We start from the raw sequence: 18,297 nt of genomic DNA, 5'->3' as shown, positions 1-18,297 counted from the left end.
TTATCGGTTGCTCTACGTGTACGATTGGATAAATTTATCATTTTTGAATAATCCTTTGAGATCAATATCACAGGATTATTTAAAAACTATAAAATATCCAAGAAGGAAATTCTTAAAGTCTAGAGATAAAAAAAAAAAAAAAATACCTGATTGTGTTAATTACAAACCTTTTCCTGAAGATATCTGTACAGCAACATATGTCTTGGTTTTCTCATTGATGACACTGCCATACAGATTAACCAAACCAGCATTCTGCTTCCTGATTATAGATGCCTGAACTTGCTCCTCTGAAATGTAGCCTTTAACCCAGGAGGCTGTGAAGAGTTTAGTACATAAATGTTTGAGTTTACTTGCTTGGAGATCCAAATCAAAGCACATAATGTTTAAGAGCTTGTAGATCAGATTTACAGTTTGAGAAAAGAAGGTCTCAGTCTGGTGATGTTCCTGAAGAGATGTCAACAAGTCTAAAATGAAGTCCACAGTGATGTTTAGGAGATGACCATTATATTCAAGTTCCATGGAATGACTGTCATCCACCAGAAGAAAACCCAAGAGTGCTTGTACTAGTTCAGTGTTTTGAGATAGGTTCTCACGGAGAGACGATACCGTGTGAGGGGAGATTTCCCTTCTGCGTGCCTTTTTATCGCTCCAACTATGTAGAAATAACTCATAGAGTTCCTAAAATGAAAGAGTAACGCGTTTAGAATGACAATTCCTTATCTTTCTATACCAATAACCATTTATACTATATTTTTTATTATTTAAATTTGCATTTGAACCAAGGGTACTGAAATGCAGGAAGTGGTTGCAAACCTCTGAAATGAAAAATGAACAAAGGAGGAGGGAAAGGGAGGTGACTCTAAGTGCAGTATCACAACAATTTATTAGGCTATTAAAAACACACTTACAAAATGAATGTAACAAAATGAATGTAGAAAAAGGCTCATCGATGGAAACAAATCCAGCGGGAGCTCGCCACAAAATAATCCAGGGAAACGGATCCTGATCTGGCCAGCAGAGGGGAATCATTGGTAGAGATCATGACAGGACAGCTGCACTTCTTTGAAAACGCCCGGAGGAAGGGCGAAACGCGTTGATGCAACTTACGGTTAAGCACTTCCTGGTCACACTGTGGAACGCACGCCCACTGCAGCGTCCATGAGTTTGTGAGAAAATGCGATACCATTTTATTCTGTTTGCGAGTAGGTTTTAAACCTTTAATTTGGCAATAAATCGTAAATACATACTTCACTATGTGCGGTCCTTTTATGTTTTAATGGTGGATAAGGAGGCGGATCATACCCACTTCTATCCGAGGATATACGAATACACCGAGCGATAGTTCCTGAAAGGAGGCTCTGTGTAGCATATACTTCAAGTGCTAACAATCTGGCATTGTGGTGAGTGGGGAGCCAAGAGGGGTCACCATCACCTTGGAGCACTTTATAAGTTATTTCTGCACTGGAGCACTTTATCTGGATTTCTTCACTGATATCACAAGGACTATTTGTTTACTTATTTCACAAATATCACTAAAATGGTCATTGTAGTTTTTATATGCTAGCGCTGCTTCATTTTGGTTTTATATAGGATGGCTGCACTGCCTGGTCCATCGTGGAAAGCATAAGCCAGAAATGACATAAGTAGGAAGGGGCCTGGGCCAGCACGGAACGCAGCTCCGGATCTGAGGTAAGGGAGGCAGGACGCGTTTGAGCTTCTGATTGGCTTGTTCATGCGGGCGCGCTCACCTGAGCCCGATCTCAGTCCAGCACAGTGCACGTCTGTAGCAGCTCCTCTCCTACCGGTCACAGCCTTTGCTGAGAGCAGCGGAAGCCATTGGTTTCTGCTGTGGTCAGTCAAAACCTGTGAGCAGAGAGTTGGGGGTGGGGTTGAGCTGGGCTGTATGTCTGAAGAGACGCAAACAGCCCGCCTCAGGAGTCCGCACAAGTGTCCCCATAGGGAGCAGCTTCCTATGGTGGGCACTCGGCAGGGCGGAGGAGCCAGAAGAGCCAGAGGGGGGACTCGAGAAGAGGAGGAAGTAGGCTGCTCTGTACAAAACCATTGCACAGAGCAGGTAAGTATAACAGGTTTGTTATTTTAATATAAAAAAAATCCCAAGCTTTACAAACACTTTTTTTGTCAAGTAATTTATTGAAAAAAGAAAGTATAAGGCATTACAATGTAGAGGCAGTTGGACACTTAGCCTTCAATACTAATCGATAATACACGTCAATGCATAACATTTCCATACCAACTGTACACCTACCTGTATATAGGACAGCAATTCTACCCAATGGGTAATACCTTCTACTTGCATCCAAAAAAAAATAAAATACTTAACCAAACATCCTAAAATAGTGTAATTCTTACCCAAATAACTAATAAACTGGCAGCATTTATTTTCTGACTCATTTTCACGTCCAGTCTCACTTTAAGATAATAAATGGAAACTACAGGCCTAGAAAATGCTATCCTATACATTAGTACAGCTATACCTGTAGTGGTACTGCGTGGTTTGATTGTCCGAATTTATTGGGGATGCACCGAAATGAAAATTTTGGACCGAAACCGGAAATGCAGGATGCCCTTGGCCGAAAACCGAAAATTACTTTTTCCCCAAATTTTTTTTAAAATAGATAGAAGAGGGGCATACACCAAAAACAGGCAGCGACGTACACCTGTTGCTGCCACCCTGTCACAGTATATGTACTGTGGATGGGTTGGCAAGAGGTTAACCACTTGCCGACCGCCGCACGCCGATCTACGTCGGCGGTCAGCCCCTCACAGGCAAAGTGACGTAGGGCTACGTCACTAGCTTGTGAGGGTCTAGGGAGCGAGCGCGCGCCGTCGGGAGCGAGCGCGCCGCCGGAGGCGCGCTCCCGTGTGGTCACGGACCCCCCCGCGCGTGTGACCGGCGGACCCGATGTCCGCCGGCCACTCTGCGATCGGCGGGGGAGAGGGAGAAAGTCAGGCAGCTTGTGTAAACAAGCTGCCTGTCATTCTCCCCTCTGTATGAGAGCTGATCATATGGATCTACTATGTAGATCCGTTGATCACTCTGCATACAGCTGAAGCCACAGCCAATCACAGTTAGAATCACGCCCCTAGGGACACACACAGCCCCTCCCTCTCAAATAAAGTTAACCCCTTCACTACCAGTGTATTTTTACAGTAACAGTGCATATATATAGCACTGATTACTGTAGAAATGTCACTGGTAACCCCAAAAGTGTCAAAAATGTCAGTCAAGGGTCCGATCTGTCCGCCGCAATGTCGCAGTACCGCAAAAAAAAAAAAAAAAAAAAAAAAAAAAAAAAAATCGCAGATCGCCGCCACAACAAAAATGACAAAAATCTTTCCCTTAGTCAGTAAACGCAATAACTTTTGCGCAAACCAATCAAAATACGCTTTTTGTGATTTTTTTTACCAAACATAGGTAGCATAAAACAAATTGGCCGAAAATGTTAAAAAATTTTGATTTTTACATTTTTTTTGGGGGGGAATTTCATATAAAAAAAAAGGGAAAAATATTGCTATTTTTGCAAAATTGACGCTCTTTTTTTGTTTATAGCGCGTGATCAAAAAATCGCACAGGTGATCAAATACCACCAAAAGAAAGCTCTGTTTGTGGGAAAAAAAGGACGCCAAATTCGTTAAGGTACAGCGTCGCACGACCGCGCAATTGTCCGTTAAAGTCACGCAGTGCCGAATCGCAAAATAACCCCTGGTCGTTTAGCAGCCAAATCCTCCGGGGCTTAAGTGGTTAATTTAATTACCAATGGTATTTGTATTATGCAGCATGAGGGGGTTAATGTATTGTCACTGCTGGTCACTCATCTATTAGTGACCGACCAGTGGCAGGTAATTAACCCCTTTGTGCTGCATTAGTGCAACCAGTGTCAGTGCAACCAGTGTTAATTAACACTGATACTGATCACACTAATGCAGCACAAAGGGGTTAATTACCTGCCACTGGTCAGTCACTAATGCAGCAGTGACTATACATTAACCCCTCATGCTTCATAATACAAATATCATTGGTAAGCTGAAATAAGGTGCAACAAATGCAGCTTGCATAAACCAATTTGTGACACTAGCAGCGCTAAAAAATATTTTTTAGCGCTGCTAGTGTCACAAATTGGTTTATGCAAGCTGCATTTGTTGCACCTTATTTCAGTTTTCCCCTTGTATAGCAGCAGCTTTCACCTTCACAGTTTTTATATCAATTGTTCTTAGTGTATTTTAGCGCTGGGTGACTAAGTGATTTTACACGTATTAGTGTTTTGAACTCTTGTTCCTTTGATCTACATCATTGGTAAGCTGCCTCAGCACCCCCCCCCCCACTGCCTCAGCTCTCCCCCATCTCCCCCCCCCCTACTGCCTCAGCTCTCCCCCATCTCCCCCTCCCCCCTCTGGCTCAGCGTCCCTCCTCGGGTGTCCATTCAAAAGTCCCGCCTCTGGCCGGCGGCACCGCCTCCCGGTGATGTCACTACTACGATCTGTGTTGAATGAAGTGACATACCAGGCGGGAGGGCGGGGTGAGCGGCCGCTATAGATATAACTATGATCCATCCCTGTTAGCTCAGCCGGACTATGTGTGAATGAGAAGTGACCTGACATCGGGCGGGGGGGGCGGCCGCTATAGATATAACTATGTGAGAGCTTCACTTCCCTGACAGCGGAGATACATGCCTGACAGTGAAGTGAAGCTCTCACATAGTTACAGCTAATAGCGGCCGCTCCCCCCCGCCCGATGTCAGGTCACTTCTCATTCACACATAGTCGTGCTGAGCTGACAGGGATGGATCACATTAGTTCTCTCTATAGCGGCCGCTCGCCCCGCCCCCCCCCCCCCCCCCGCCTGGTATGTCCATTCATAATGCACAGATCGTAGTAGGGACATCATTGAGAGGCGGACGGCCAGCCAGAGGCAGGACTTTTAAAACCTGCCCTGCGCCCTCCTCCTTCCCCACGGCGGCCATTATTTTCGGCAATGTTAACCCATTTTCGGCCGATAATTTCGGTGCATCCCTAATTTATATTATATATATATACACACACACACACACACACACACACACACACACACACACACATATATATATATATATATATATATATATATATATATATATATATATATATATACACACATACACACACACACACACACACACACACACACACACATATACACACACACACGCACACACACACACACTAATAAATATATATTTAAGCCTGGGTATGCCCAATAGGTTCGGTTTGTATTATAACTTTCGAAAATAAAGATTCATTTCTTAAAAACTAAGAATAAAATTTGATTTTTGTCTTCCTGTTAAATCCTTTTCTCTGATGATCATTGACGGACACAGCATCAGATCTTCTTGACCCTTGGACATCCAAAAGCAGTGTCAACATGAGATGGGAAGAACACAGCAAGAAACACACTTCCCAAAGGCTAAACATAGCCAACCAGGTAAAACAGGAGATCAACCAGGAACCTGCCAAAAACAAATACACCCCCCAAAGAGGACTAATCCTCGACTCCAACAGCGGCCTGCAAAACCTTGTGGCCAAAAGAAGCATCCGCAGATGACAACACATTCACCTCATAAAATTTTGTGAAAGTGTGCACGGACGACCAGGTGGCTACATTGCAAACCTGCACTACCGACACCTGATGACAGAAGGCCCAAGAGGCACTAAGCGCCCTCATAGAATGCACCTTAACAGGGAAAGGAGGATCCTGACCCATAAATGGAGTAGGTCTGCACCACCGTCTGTCTGATCCATCTGGAAATGGTTGCAGCAGATGCGGCCAGCCCCTTACGGGGTCCATCCGTAAGGACAGAAAGAGAATCAGTTTGTCGGAACGACAAGTCGCCGACAGGTACACCCCGATTGCCTGAACCACATCCAAGTAATGCAAGGCAATCTCTTTAGGATGCTAAGGCTTAGGGCACAAGGAAGGCAACACAATGTCTGTGATGCCTCTGGATGCCTCTCTGGATGTGGCCCCCTCAGCCTGCAGGGTGTCTGTGACAGCGTTGACTCTTCGCCGTATGATATGGCTGAAATACTGGTCCGCAGACCATGCTTCCAAGAAGGTATTGGCTGATCTCCCTTTCATAGGAGACCACTTGTTCGGGGCTTTCATGGAGGAGATTAAAGTACTTACTTGAGGTAAGAGAATTCTGCTTCCACAGACTACCAGGAGCAAAGAGTCTCATTGCAAACACGGACCTTTCTTCTAGGCCCATAAACGGCCCTTTTGTCCCACGAGATCTAAGGATCGAGGATAAAAATCCGCCTGTAACCCAGCAGGGGGTTTAAAGAGGCCCTGGCCTGGTAAGTTGAGAGCGGTTTCCTCCAGGACCTCAGACAAGCCCACTTCTGCCTGAAGGGGCGCCTTCACCCGTATCTGGGGTGAGGGGGCATTTTCATTTCTTTCTGGATCCGTGGACCTCGATTCAAGACAAATGGGTTCACGAGTTAATTAAGTCTGGTTACAAGAAAGTGGGGAGATCCTCCCGGTAGGGGGCGTGGTTGTGGACATGGCACCGTGAGACCGCTCACAGCGAGGCGCTGGTGAGTCACCGCTTTGAGGAAGTTGGCGTTCCCTGCGAGACACGGCGAATGCTTGTCCTAGAGGAGTAAGGGGAGAGAGCTGGAGCTTGGTGACCGGCCGGAGACCGGGGAGCAGACCGCCGAGAACCGCACTGTGGACCGGGAACCGTACTGTTCGGAGCTTAATCACGGAGGTAAACCGATTCCTGGAGGCTCTAAGGAGCTGAGGATTGGTGGAGGAGAACCGGTAATCAATGTACCCAGATGCAGCTTCGGAACCGTGAGTCAATATCCGCAAGATTTAAAACAATACCCCGCTAAGAGTGGGGAGCCGATTTTTAAAATATAGCCAAAACTATATACAGCCAAAAGCTATATTTTGGTAAATTTTTGTCTTGGAGTGCTGAGGGGATGAGAGCGGCTGCCATCACGCCGGTGAGACACTTAAACAAATCCCCGCTAAGAGTGGGGAACTGATTTCTGGAAATATATCCAAAGTTGTATACAGCCAATACAAAAGCTTTATTTTGGTATATTTCTGGTCTATGAGTGCTGAGGGGGCGAGAGCAGCTGTCATTACGCCGGTGAGACACTCAGACATTACACAATACTTCATCCGAACTCCCCCCTCACAAGAGGAAAGTGTGTTTCATTCCAAAATGGCGCAGACACGCTCAGGGTCGGCTAATACAAATGCTTCAAAGAAAGTTGGATGCAATCAACGAGATACCGTTGAAATCCCTGTAGTGACCCAATACCAGCAAGGGACAGAAAAAAATATACAGAGATCAGACTCGCTCCCTCCCCAAAGCTCCCAAACACAATTCAATTTTAATTCGGACTTGAAGGACATGTTGGCGGTTATCCCTACAAAACAGGACATGTCAGAGCTGGCATCCTCAATTGTTATGGCTTTGACACAAGAAATTAATTCTCTTAAAGGACAGATGGATGCAATGTCTAAAAAAATAGAAACGGTGGAAGTAGAGACAGATGCTTTGAGTACTAGAATGGATCATATGGAGGACACTCATAAGATGTTTATCAAGCAATTAGTAACTTTGAAACTCCAACAAGATGATGGAGAGAACCGAAGTAGAAGGAACAATATATACGCCTTCGGGGGTTAACAGACGCAATTCAAGGCCCAGACTTAAAATCTAAAGTAACGGCTATTCTAAATACTCTTTTAGAAACTTCTCAAAATGATGCGATAGAAATAGACCGTGTACATCGGGTAAAAGCCCCCAGGAGCATGGTAACAGACTTCCCCCAGGATGTCTTAAGAAGGATCCATTTCTTTTCAATTAAGGAGAGAATAATGAAAAACGCATGGAAAAAAGGCCCATTTGATTTTGAAGGCTCAACCATCCGGTTACTGCCAGATCTATCAAGACAGACACTCAGGATGAGAGCAGTCTTAAAACCAGTATTGGAAGTCATACAGAATGTTGGGGCCAATTATTATTGGGGGCACCCCTTTCATTTAATTGTGGTTAAAAAAGATGGTTCATATACCTTGAGGTGGCTGGAGCAGTTGCCAGGACTTTTTATATTTCTTAAAGCCCCCCCTGTGATGGTTCCAGACTGGTTGGGGTTGCAGGGGTATAGGGATTCCCTGGGGCCCCACATGGCCGGGAGGGGCCCATAGAGAGGGGATGTCCCCCGAAGGGGGAGGTGTCCCACCTCGGGTTGTGGAAGTGTGGTACACACCTGGGGGGGGGGGGGGGGGGGGACACCTCCCAAATTGGGGGCCCTAAATGATAATGCTGTTTTTCCTCTTCTTTTTTCTTTTTGTCTTTTATTCCTTTTTTTCAAGAGGGAATAGTTAATATGGTATGGGGACCGGGGATAGCACGAAGAGGCCACAAGGTGTAAATCTACAATGATTAAAAAAGGGGTGGACAGATTGTGGTTAGTTAGACTAAATTATGGGATATAAAAGTAAAACGTTTCCGCAGAAAGGATTAGATGTAATGGGCTTAAAATTTTTCCCCTAATTAATATAAGAACCTATAGTGCTGCCCCGCTCCTCATAAAAAATAAAGTCAGAGCGGTGCCTCGCCAGCCCCCAAGGAGCAATGCTTGAAGTTTTGAAGGGAGAAAATTATTGCTTTGTCTTTCTTTTGTTTCTCCTTCTCTCTTTCTTTGCATAATTGATAAATGTCTTATGGAGCGACCTTCCCACACGCCCCTGAAATAGATAAGTGCGTAGCTGCACTTTGGTCAAGGTTTGACGAATAGGGAATAGCGGGGATCAACAGAGAGGATCAGGCGGTGACATATCCCCCCCTAGAGAGCGACATAAAAAGGGGGAAAAGTTTCCCTGTTTTTTTTTTTTTTTTTTTTTTTGTTTTTTGTCTCTTCCTCTTCTCCGTCTCCCTGCCTCCCCCATCCCCCCATATTGAGGGAGTAGGAATAGTACATAGAGGGGATTGAGGAAAGTAGGGTAATATGGCCAGGGCTGTTAGAATAGGTTTGAAGTTGACCTCGTTAAATGTAAGGGGACTAACTACCCCCGAAAAACGCATGCGGGTATTGAATGATATAAGAAAGGGCCACACACAGGTGGCTTTCTTTCAGGAAACGCATTTTAAACCTGATAGCATACCCAAATTGTATAATCGAAACTACCCATGGGCATATCATGCCCCCTCACCAATCCCGAAATCAAAAGGGGTCAGTATGGTCATAGCGAAAGAAGTAGATTGGACGCATCGGGAATCAAAGATAGACCCACTAGGAAGATACCTCATGATCAAGGGCTTAATAAGACAAAAGACAATAACGATGGTCAATGTATATTTCCCAAATGTGAATCACTTAACATTTTTACAGCAGCTGGTGCCGCTGATTTTGGATTTTCGGGAGGGAACATTGATAATGGGAGGTGACTGGAATTATGTGGCAGAACCCTTGTTAGATACATCACGAGGCTCCTCCCATCTGTCTTATGCAAAACTTAATGGCCTTAGAAAGGAACTTTCCCTTCTTGACTTGATTGATCCGTGGAGGATCATGCATGCAGGGGAGAAGGATTTTTCATACTTCTCCGCATCCCATAACACGTATTCAAGGTTGGATAGATTTTTGATCCCCCAGGTTGAACTGGGAAGGGTCAAAGCCACCACGATTGGAACACCCATTATGTCAGATCATGCCCCAGTTCATATTGTGATGGACCTGGACTCTGTACCACCAAAACCTTCTACTTGGAGATTGAATGAAGCCCTATTACAGTCTCCAGAACTGAGAGCAGAAATAGAACTAGCCTTGACGAATTATTTTAAAGAAAATAATGGACCACAGACCTCACCGTCTATGGTGTGGGAAGCACACAAATGTGTTATAAGGGGGACATTAATGATGTTGGGATCTCGTCGTAAAAAAGAATACGGAAAGAGAGTAAAAGAATTGACGACACAAGTAGGAAAGCTGAGCGCTACACATAAAAAAATCACTAGCGCAGGAACATTTACATGTCCTTATTAAGACTAGAGAAGAATTGAATACACTTCTACATCAAAAAACAAATTAAAAATTTAACATTTATGAGGAGGCAAATATATGAATTTTCCAATAAACCAGGGGCCATGTTGGCCAGGGCGTTACGGGGACCCCAGAAAAAGACAGTAATTGCTCAGATACAATCAAAGAAGGGCGAGAAGGTTGTAGAGACAGAGGAAATTGTGAAGGAATTTAGTAATTTTTACCAATCCCTCTATAACAAATACAGGGGGAGAAGTAGATAATGAGGATAGAGGGTTGGTCTTAAAAGCACGGAAATATGTGGAAACGTCTGGGATGCCCTCTTTGAAGAAAGAACAAATAGAGGCAATGGAAGGAAATATGTTGGAGGAAGAATTAGAATATGCCATTAACCAAAATAAACCTCATAAGGCCCCGGGCCCTGACGGCCTAACTTTGCCATATTACAAACAACTTTGGTCACCGTTAAAAGTCCATTAGCCCATTTTAATAATATCGCTAAAGGAAGTTCGGTACCCATAGACAGCCTACGGGCTTATATCTCACTAATACATAAGGAAGGTAAGGATCCTTCTTTGTGTGGTAACTATCGCCCTATTGCGTTATTGAACTTGGACGCAAAACTATTTGCTAAAATCATTGCAAATAGAATCATAACATATATCCCGCAACTGATACAATTTGACCAGGTGGGATTTATTCCCTCTCGAGAAGCAAGGGACAATACAACCAGAGTAATTGATCTTATATCTCACGCCCAGCGTTTACAAAGGCCCTTGATGCTTCTCTCTGTAGACGCAGAGAAGGCTTTTGACAGGGTGGCCTGGGGTTTTAATCGAGGCCACCCTGTCACATATTGGGCTGAGGGAATGGATGAGAACGAGCATTATGGCATTATATTCGGGACCTACAGCAGCAGTAAATGTAAACGGATGGAGATCAGACTTTTTCAAAATCAAAAACTGTACACGTCAGGGATGCCCCCTGTCCCCATTAATTTTCATTCTGACATTAGAGCCTCTTTTATGTACAATTTGGAAAGATATAGAGATTAAAGGGTTATATATGGGGGGAGCGCATCATAAACTAGCAGCCTACGCTGATGATCTAATTTTTTTTATAACACAACCGGCACAAGAGTTGCCTTTGATTTTAGGGGCAATTCAGAATTATGGGAACCTCTCTAACTTCAAAATAAATTTAGCAAAATCAGTGGCAATGAACATTACAATACCAGCTGTAGACTGGAGGGTATTACAACCTCTCTTCTCCTTTCAATGGACAATAAAGTCACTTACATACTTAGGAGTGCATATTACACCCCGATTAGAAGATCTGTTTGAGGCTAACTTTCCCCCTTTTTTGAGAACGCTTAAGAAAGATATTGCGAGGTGGCAGACCCTGGCCCTGACATGGTTTGGAAGAAGTAGCTCCTGGAAGATGAATATACTCCCACGAGTGCTATACTTATTACAAGCCCTGCCAATAGAAATACCAGAATATTTTTTTACGCAAATGAAAACTTTGTTGAGAACATTCGTGTGGGCCAATAAAGCCCCAAGAATAGGAATAAATATTCTTACTCGGTCCAAATGCCAAGGGGGGATTGGATTGCCAGATCTGAAGCGTTATCATATGGCAATACACCTTACACGGGTACTGGACTGGCATTGTAACGCGAAAGCTAAACAGTGGGTGAATATGGAAAACGCATTGACAGAAGGTCCAGTCCCCGTGGCCCCTTGGGTGCCGTTGCCTCTTGATGACCCTATATATTTGTACCCGACAATAGGAACTACAATGAAGGTATGTAGATGTATACAAAAAAAAAAAAAAAAAAACACAGATCGCACCTCCAATCTCTCCTATGCTACCATTAGTGGGAAATATGGAGTTTCTACCGGGATACAATAAGGGGAAGATAAGAAACCTCGCACAGGGAGGGAAAATACGCTTGGTAGATATATGGACTCAAGAGAACCCTCCCTCTGTGAGAGAGATTATGGCCTGGTCAGAGGAAACCTTGGACATATTCTCTGCGTTTCAAATTAGACATTATTTGGTAGACTTACAGAAACAGGGATATGCCCCCCGGCCTTTGACATCATTTGAAACTCTATGTAGAGGTGGAAATACAATTCCACACGCCCTGTCGTTCTTTTACTCTCTCTTATCTAAAGAACAGGATGAACAAGTATTGACCTTTTTGTGTAAGTGGGAACGGGAATTAGGAATTAATTTTAACTCACAGCAAACATAAAAAATACTAACACTGGCACATAGGGCTTCAATAGCCAACAAATATCAGGAGATCAGTTACAAAATCTTGGTGAGGTGGTACAGAGTCCCAGCAATATTACATAAGATGGACAAAAAAAAAATCCTGATATTTGCTGGAGATGTGGAGAAGTGGGCGGATCGATGTTTCACATTTTCTGGTCCTGTCCCCGGATCAAAGGCTATTGGTCAGAGATAGCGAAAGTGATTAAAAACCTCACTGCAATTGAGGTGGGAGAAGATCCGGCCTTATGTCTTTTGCATTCGACAAAATTATCAAGAAATATAGGAACTCCCTCTTGATTCACCTGCTTAATGCGGCCAAGGCATGTATTCCTGGGGTATGGAGACAAACCATATCTCCATCCTTACAAACATGGATCTCTAAGGTAAATGAAATATATCGGATGGAGACACTGACAGCAGCACGCAGTGATAGAGAGGAAAAGATCCGTGTCTGCTGGCAGCCCTGGACCACTTATGTATCTTCGGAAGAGTACCTGCGGACGCAGGGGGAGGGAGAATAAGGAAGAGATGGGGTTTAGGAGGGGGGGGGGATACATTTTTTTTTTTTCCCGAGTATTTTGGGTTAATATTTAAATCACATGGAAGAGAGGTATAGGAATGATTCATTATATGAGTATGTTTATCACAATTGGGTTGTTTTATGATTTATATCCCTCTTTTTAGAGGGTTGACATATACTTGGTGTGCACTGTTAATCACGAGTGTTGAGGGGGGATGTGGAATTATGAGGTGGGACTCGTCCAAGATAAAGGGAAATAGAAGAATCCTTTCCCCCTTTTTTTTTTTTTGGGGACCTCAAAACTGGGAAGAATCTCCATTAGGGATTTATATGTTGTACAGAATGGACACTGATGATATAAGTTTTGTGAATATCATGAATGTAGTGTATGTTTTGTTTGTAATTGTATTTTGTGGAAAAAACAATAAAAATGTTGGAATTAAAAAAAAAAAAAAAAGTCTGGTTACAAGATCGTGTTTCAGTATTTGCCTCCGGCAAGGTTCTTCCCTTCCTACCTGCGCTTGTCCCCAGATCGCCTACAAGGGCTTCTTGGGGCAATACAGGATCTGCTCTCGCAGGGGGTCATTGTACTGTTTCCAGAATCGGAACACTTTCAGGGGTTTTATTCAAACCCATTTACTGTTCCCAGGAAGGAAGGCAAGGTCCATCCAATCCTGGACCTCAAGGCCTTGAACCGCTTTGTGGGGGTTCAGAAATTTTGAATGGAGTTCATTCGTAGTGGCATCCCTTCATCAAGGGTATTTAGCGACCGGCGAGTACCCAATCGACTGGTGAGCACCCTAGGTTTAGTACCAGGGAAGAAAGAGGTAGTGTAGGTAACGAATAGCAGGTCATTATTCTAACTATCCCCATAGAGTAGATGGTAATGTCCGACAGGATTGGGGATGCCACTCAGTGCACTTCTTGCTGCATGTATGCGTTCCTTGATGAACCAAATCGAGGGCAAATACCGCTGTGCAAGATGTGAGCGACTTCTTTCTCTGGAAGCTCAGATCCTAGATCTAGAAAACAGGTGGCAAGGTAGAAGGAGGGGGGCCGAGACTCAGGAAAGGATAAACAGGGTGTGGCAGTAGGGGACTCAATTATAAGGAGGACAGAGGGCAATCAAAACAATCGTGGTAGCTGAACAGTATTTTTTTTACCGGGCTCTTGAGTTCGGCAAATCGCAGATCGGGTGGACAGATTATTGGGAGGGGCTGGGGAGGACCCAGCGGTCAGGGTGCATGTAGGCACCAATGACCAAGTGAGAGGAAGGTAGATGATCCTAAAGAATGATTTCAGGGACTTTGGGAATAGATTGAGGAATAGGACCTCCAAGGTGGTTTTCTCTGAAATACTGCCTGTACCTTGAACCACACCAGAGAGAGGCATATGGAGATAAGGGAACTGAACAAGTGGCTGAGGAACTGGTGTAGGAAGGAGGGGCTCGGGTTCCTGGAGAACTGGGCTGACTTCTCAGTCGGCTACCGGCTGTTTAGTAAGGACTGGCTGCACCTTAATGGGGATGGTACAGCTCTATTGGGGAGAAAGATGGCCAAAAAGTTGGAGGGGCTTTTAAACTACGAGTTGGTGGGGGAGGGCTCAGAGGTCTTGTCAGTTAGGAGGGAGCAGAGGACTGAAGGTATTATTGGGGTCAGCAGCGACAGTAGATCCATAATGTCAATCAGGGGGGTCTATGTGGACAAACCTCAGACCAAACAGGAATAAACTTAAGCACTATTCACTATCAACTTCCACAAAACTAAGAGGGGTATACACAAATGCCAGGAGCCTAGCTAATAAAATGGATGAGTTGGAACTGTTAGTACATGAGGAGGACATAGACCTTGTGGGAATAACAGAACCTTGGTTCGACCACTCACACGACTGGCTGGCCAATATCCAAGAGTATTCTGTGTATCAGAAGGACAGGGAAGGAAAAAGAGGGGGATGGTTATGGTCTCCATGTCAAGAATAATGTAAGGGTGGTAGAGAGGAGTGATATTATGGAAGGGATGAGTACAGAGTTAGAAGAATCCGTGTGGGTAGAATTCCATAGGGAAGAAGTAAAGGGGAAAGTAATAGTGGGGGTTTGTTATAGGTCACCCAACCAAAGGGAGGAGGTAGAGCTGGAATTTCTATCACTGTTGGGTACCGCGACAAAGCCGGGACCAGTCATCATATATTAGAGGACTTTGATTATCCCGACATTGACTGGGAAGAGGGGACTGCACACTCACTTGAGGCCCGTCTCTTCATGAAAACCTTACAAGACAACTAGGGATGCACCGAATGTTCGGAAACCGAAATTATTCGGCCGAAAATAGCAAAAAAAGCACTTTCGGTGTTCGGCCGAATAAGTAAAAAGGCCGAATAAATTTGTGCCAAACAATGACGTTTGTTCACCCGACCGGCGACCCGCCATCCCCGAGCATCACTGTAAACATAGCCGGAGGCACTACAGGAAGCAGAGCGGATGCTTCCTGTATAGCCGCTTAGCGCCGGCTTCTGTCACAGGTGGAGCGATACCAAATGTACTCCGCCTCCGCCTGTGACAGGGCACAGGAGCCATACAGCAAACATCGACTCTGCAGATGGGAGGGAGGGAGGTAAGGAGAGACACGAGAGGACGAGAGAGAGAGAGAGAGAGAGAGACACACACGAGAGAGAGAGAGACAGAGACAGAGACAGAGAGAGAGAGAGAGAGAGACACACGAGACGACAAGAGAGAGAGAGAGAGAGACACACACACGAGAGAGAGAGAGAGAGAGAGACACACACACACACACACACACACACGAGAGGACAAGAGAGAGAGAGAGAGAGAGAGAGAGAGAGAGAGAGAGAGAGACAGAGACAGAGACAGAGACAGAGACAGAGACAGAGACAGAGAGAGAGACACGAGACTACAAGAGAGAGAGAGAGAGAGAGAGAGAGAGAGAGAGAGAGAGAGACACACGAGAGAGAGAGAGAGAGAGAGAGAGAGAGAGAGAGACACACACACACACACACGAGAGAGAGAGACAGAGACAGAGACAGAGAGAGACACGAGACGACAAGAGAGAGAGAGACACACAAGAGGACAAGAGAGAGAGAGAGAGAGACACACGAGACGACACGAGAGAGAGAGAGAGAGAGAGAGAGAGAGAGAGACACACGAGAGAGAGAGAGACACACAGAGAGAGAGAGAGAGAGAGAGACACACGAGAGGACAAGAGAGAGAGAGAGAGAGACACACACGAGAGGACAAGAGAGAGAGAGAGAGAGAGACACGAGACGACAAGAGAGAGAGAGAGAGAGACACACACACGAGAGAGAGAGAGAGAGAGAGAGAGAGACACACACACACACACACGAGAGAGAGAGACAGAGACAGAGACAGAGACAGAGAGAGAGACACGAGACGACAAGAGAGAGAGAGAGAGAGAGAGAGACACGAGACGACACGAGAGAGAGCGAGAGAGAGACACACGAGAGAGCGAGAGAGAGACACACGAGAGAGAGAGAGAGAGAGAGAGAGAGAGAGACACACGAGAGAGAGAGAGAGAGACACACACGAGAGAGAGAGACACACACGAGAGAGAGAGAGAGAGAAGAGAGAGAGAGACACACACGAGAGAGAGAGAGAGAGAGAGAGACACACGAGAGAGAGAGAGAGAGAGAGAGAGACACACGAGAGAGAGAGAGAGAGAGAGAGAGAGACACAGAGAGAGAGAGACACAAGAGAGAGAGAGAGAGAGAGAGAGAGAGAGACACAAGAGAGAGAGACACACGAGAGAGAGAGAGAGAGAGAGAGAGAGAGAGAGAGACACAAGAGAGAGAGACACACGAGAGAGAGAGAGAGAGAGAGAGAGAGAGAGAGAGAGAGAGAGAGAGACACACACGAGAGGACAAGAGAGAGAGAGACACACACACGAGAGGACAAGAGAGAGACACACGAGAGGACAAGAGAGAGACACACGAGAGGACAAGAGAGAGACACACGAGAGGACAGAGAGAGACACACGAGAGGACAAGAGAGAGAGAGAGACACACACACACACGAGAGGACAGAGAGAGAGACACACACACACACACGAGAGGACAAGAGAGAGAGAGAGAGACACACACACGAGACGACAGAGAGAGAGAGAGAGAGACACACACACATGAGAGGACAAGAGAGAGAGAGAGACACACACATGAGAGGACAAAGAGAGAGAGAGAGAGAGAGAGAGAGAGAGAGACAGACACACGAGAGGACAAGAGAGAGAGAGACACACACGAGAGGACAAGAGAGAGAGACAAACACGACGACAAGAGAGAGAGAAAGAGACACACGAGACGACAAGAGAGAGAGAGAGAGAGAGAGACACGAGACGACGGAGAGAGAGAGAGAGACACACGAGACGACGAGAGAGAGAGAGACACACACGAGAGGACAAGAGAGAGAGAGAGAGAGACACACGAGAGGACGAGAGAGAGAGACACACGAGAGGACAAGAGAGAGACACACGAGAGGACAAGAGAGAGAGAGAGAGAGAGAGAGAGAACAGAGAGAGAGAGAGAGAGACACACACACACACACGAGAGGACAAGCGAGACACACGAGAGGACAAGAGAGAGAGAGAGAGAACAGAGAGAGAGAGAGAGAGAGAGACACACACACACACACACACACACACACACACACACACACGAGAGGACAAGAGAGAGAGACACACACACGAGAGGACAAGAGAGAGAGAGAGAGAAAGACACACACACGAGAGGACAAGAGAGAGAGAGAGAGAGACACACACACACGAGACGACGAGAGAGAGAGAGAGAGACACACACACACACGAGAGGACAAGAGAGAGAGAGAGAGAGAGAGAGAGACACACGAGAGGACAAGAGAGAGGACAAGAGAGAGAGAGAGAGAGAGACACACACGAGAGAGAGAGAGAGAGACACACACACACACACACGAGAGGACAAGAGAGAGAGAGAACACACACACACACGAGAGGACAAGAGAGAGAGAGAGACACACACACGAGAGGACAAGAGAGACACACACACACACGAGAGGACGAGAGAGACACACGAGAGGACAAGAGAGAGAGAGAGAGAGAGAGAGAGAGACACGAGAGGACAAGAGAGAGAGAGAGAGAGACACACACGAGAGGACAAGAGAGAGAGAGAGAGAGAGAGAGACACACACGAGAGGACAAGAGAGAGAGAGAGAGAGAGAGAGAGACACGAGAGGACAAGAGAGAGAGAGAGAGAGAGAGAGAGAGAGACACACACACACACGAGAGGACAAGAGAGAGAGAGAGAGAGAGAGAGAGAGAGAGAGAGAGACACACACACACACACACACACACAAGAGGACGAGAGAGAGAGAGAGAGAGAGAGAGAGAGAGAGAGGAGAGACACACGAGACGACGAGAGAGAGAGAGAGAGAGAGACAC

At 45.6% G+C, this 18,297-nt stretch overlaps 1 protein-coding gene across 1 annotated transcript in view; it reads right to left on the bottom strand.

The window, feature by feature from the left end:
- ZFYVE26 (zinc finger FYVE-type containing 26) overlaps positions 1–18,297 on the bottom strand; it is a 1,347,068-nt gene that overhangs the window by 1,265,655 nt on the left and 63,116 nt on the right. Inside the window, exon 4 of the mRNA XM_082275187.1 lies at positions 168–678. Within this exon, the coding sequence (XP_082131313.1) occupies positions 168–678 (511 nt within the window). The remainder of the gene's footprint in view (positions 1–167; positions 679–18,297) is intronic.

The sequence above is a fragment of the Pelophylax lessonae genome, assembly GCF_965119305.1.
Source record: "Pelophylax lessonae genome assembly, chromosome: 13".
Lineage (NCBI taxonomy): Eukaryota > Metazoa > Chordata > Amphibia > Anura > Ranidae > Pelophylax > Pelophylax lessonae.
Note: the sequence above shows the minus strand (reverse complement) of the source record. Positions and strands in the feature narration are given on the sequence as shown.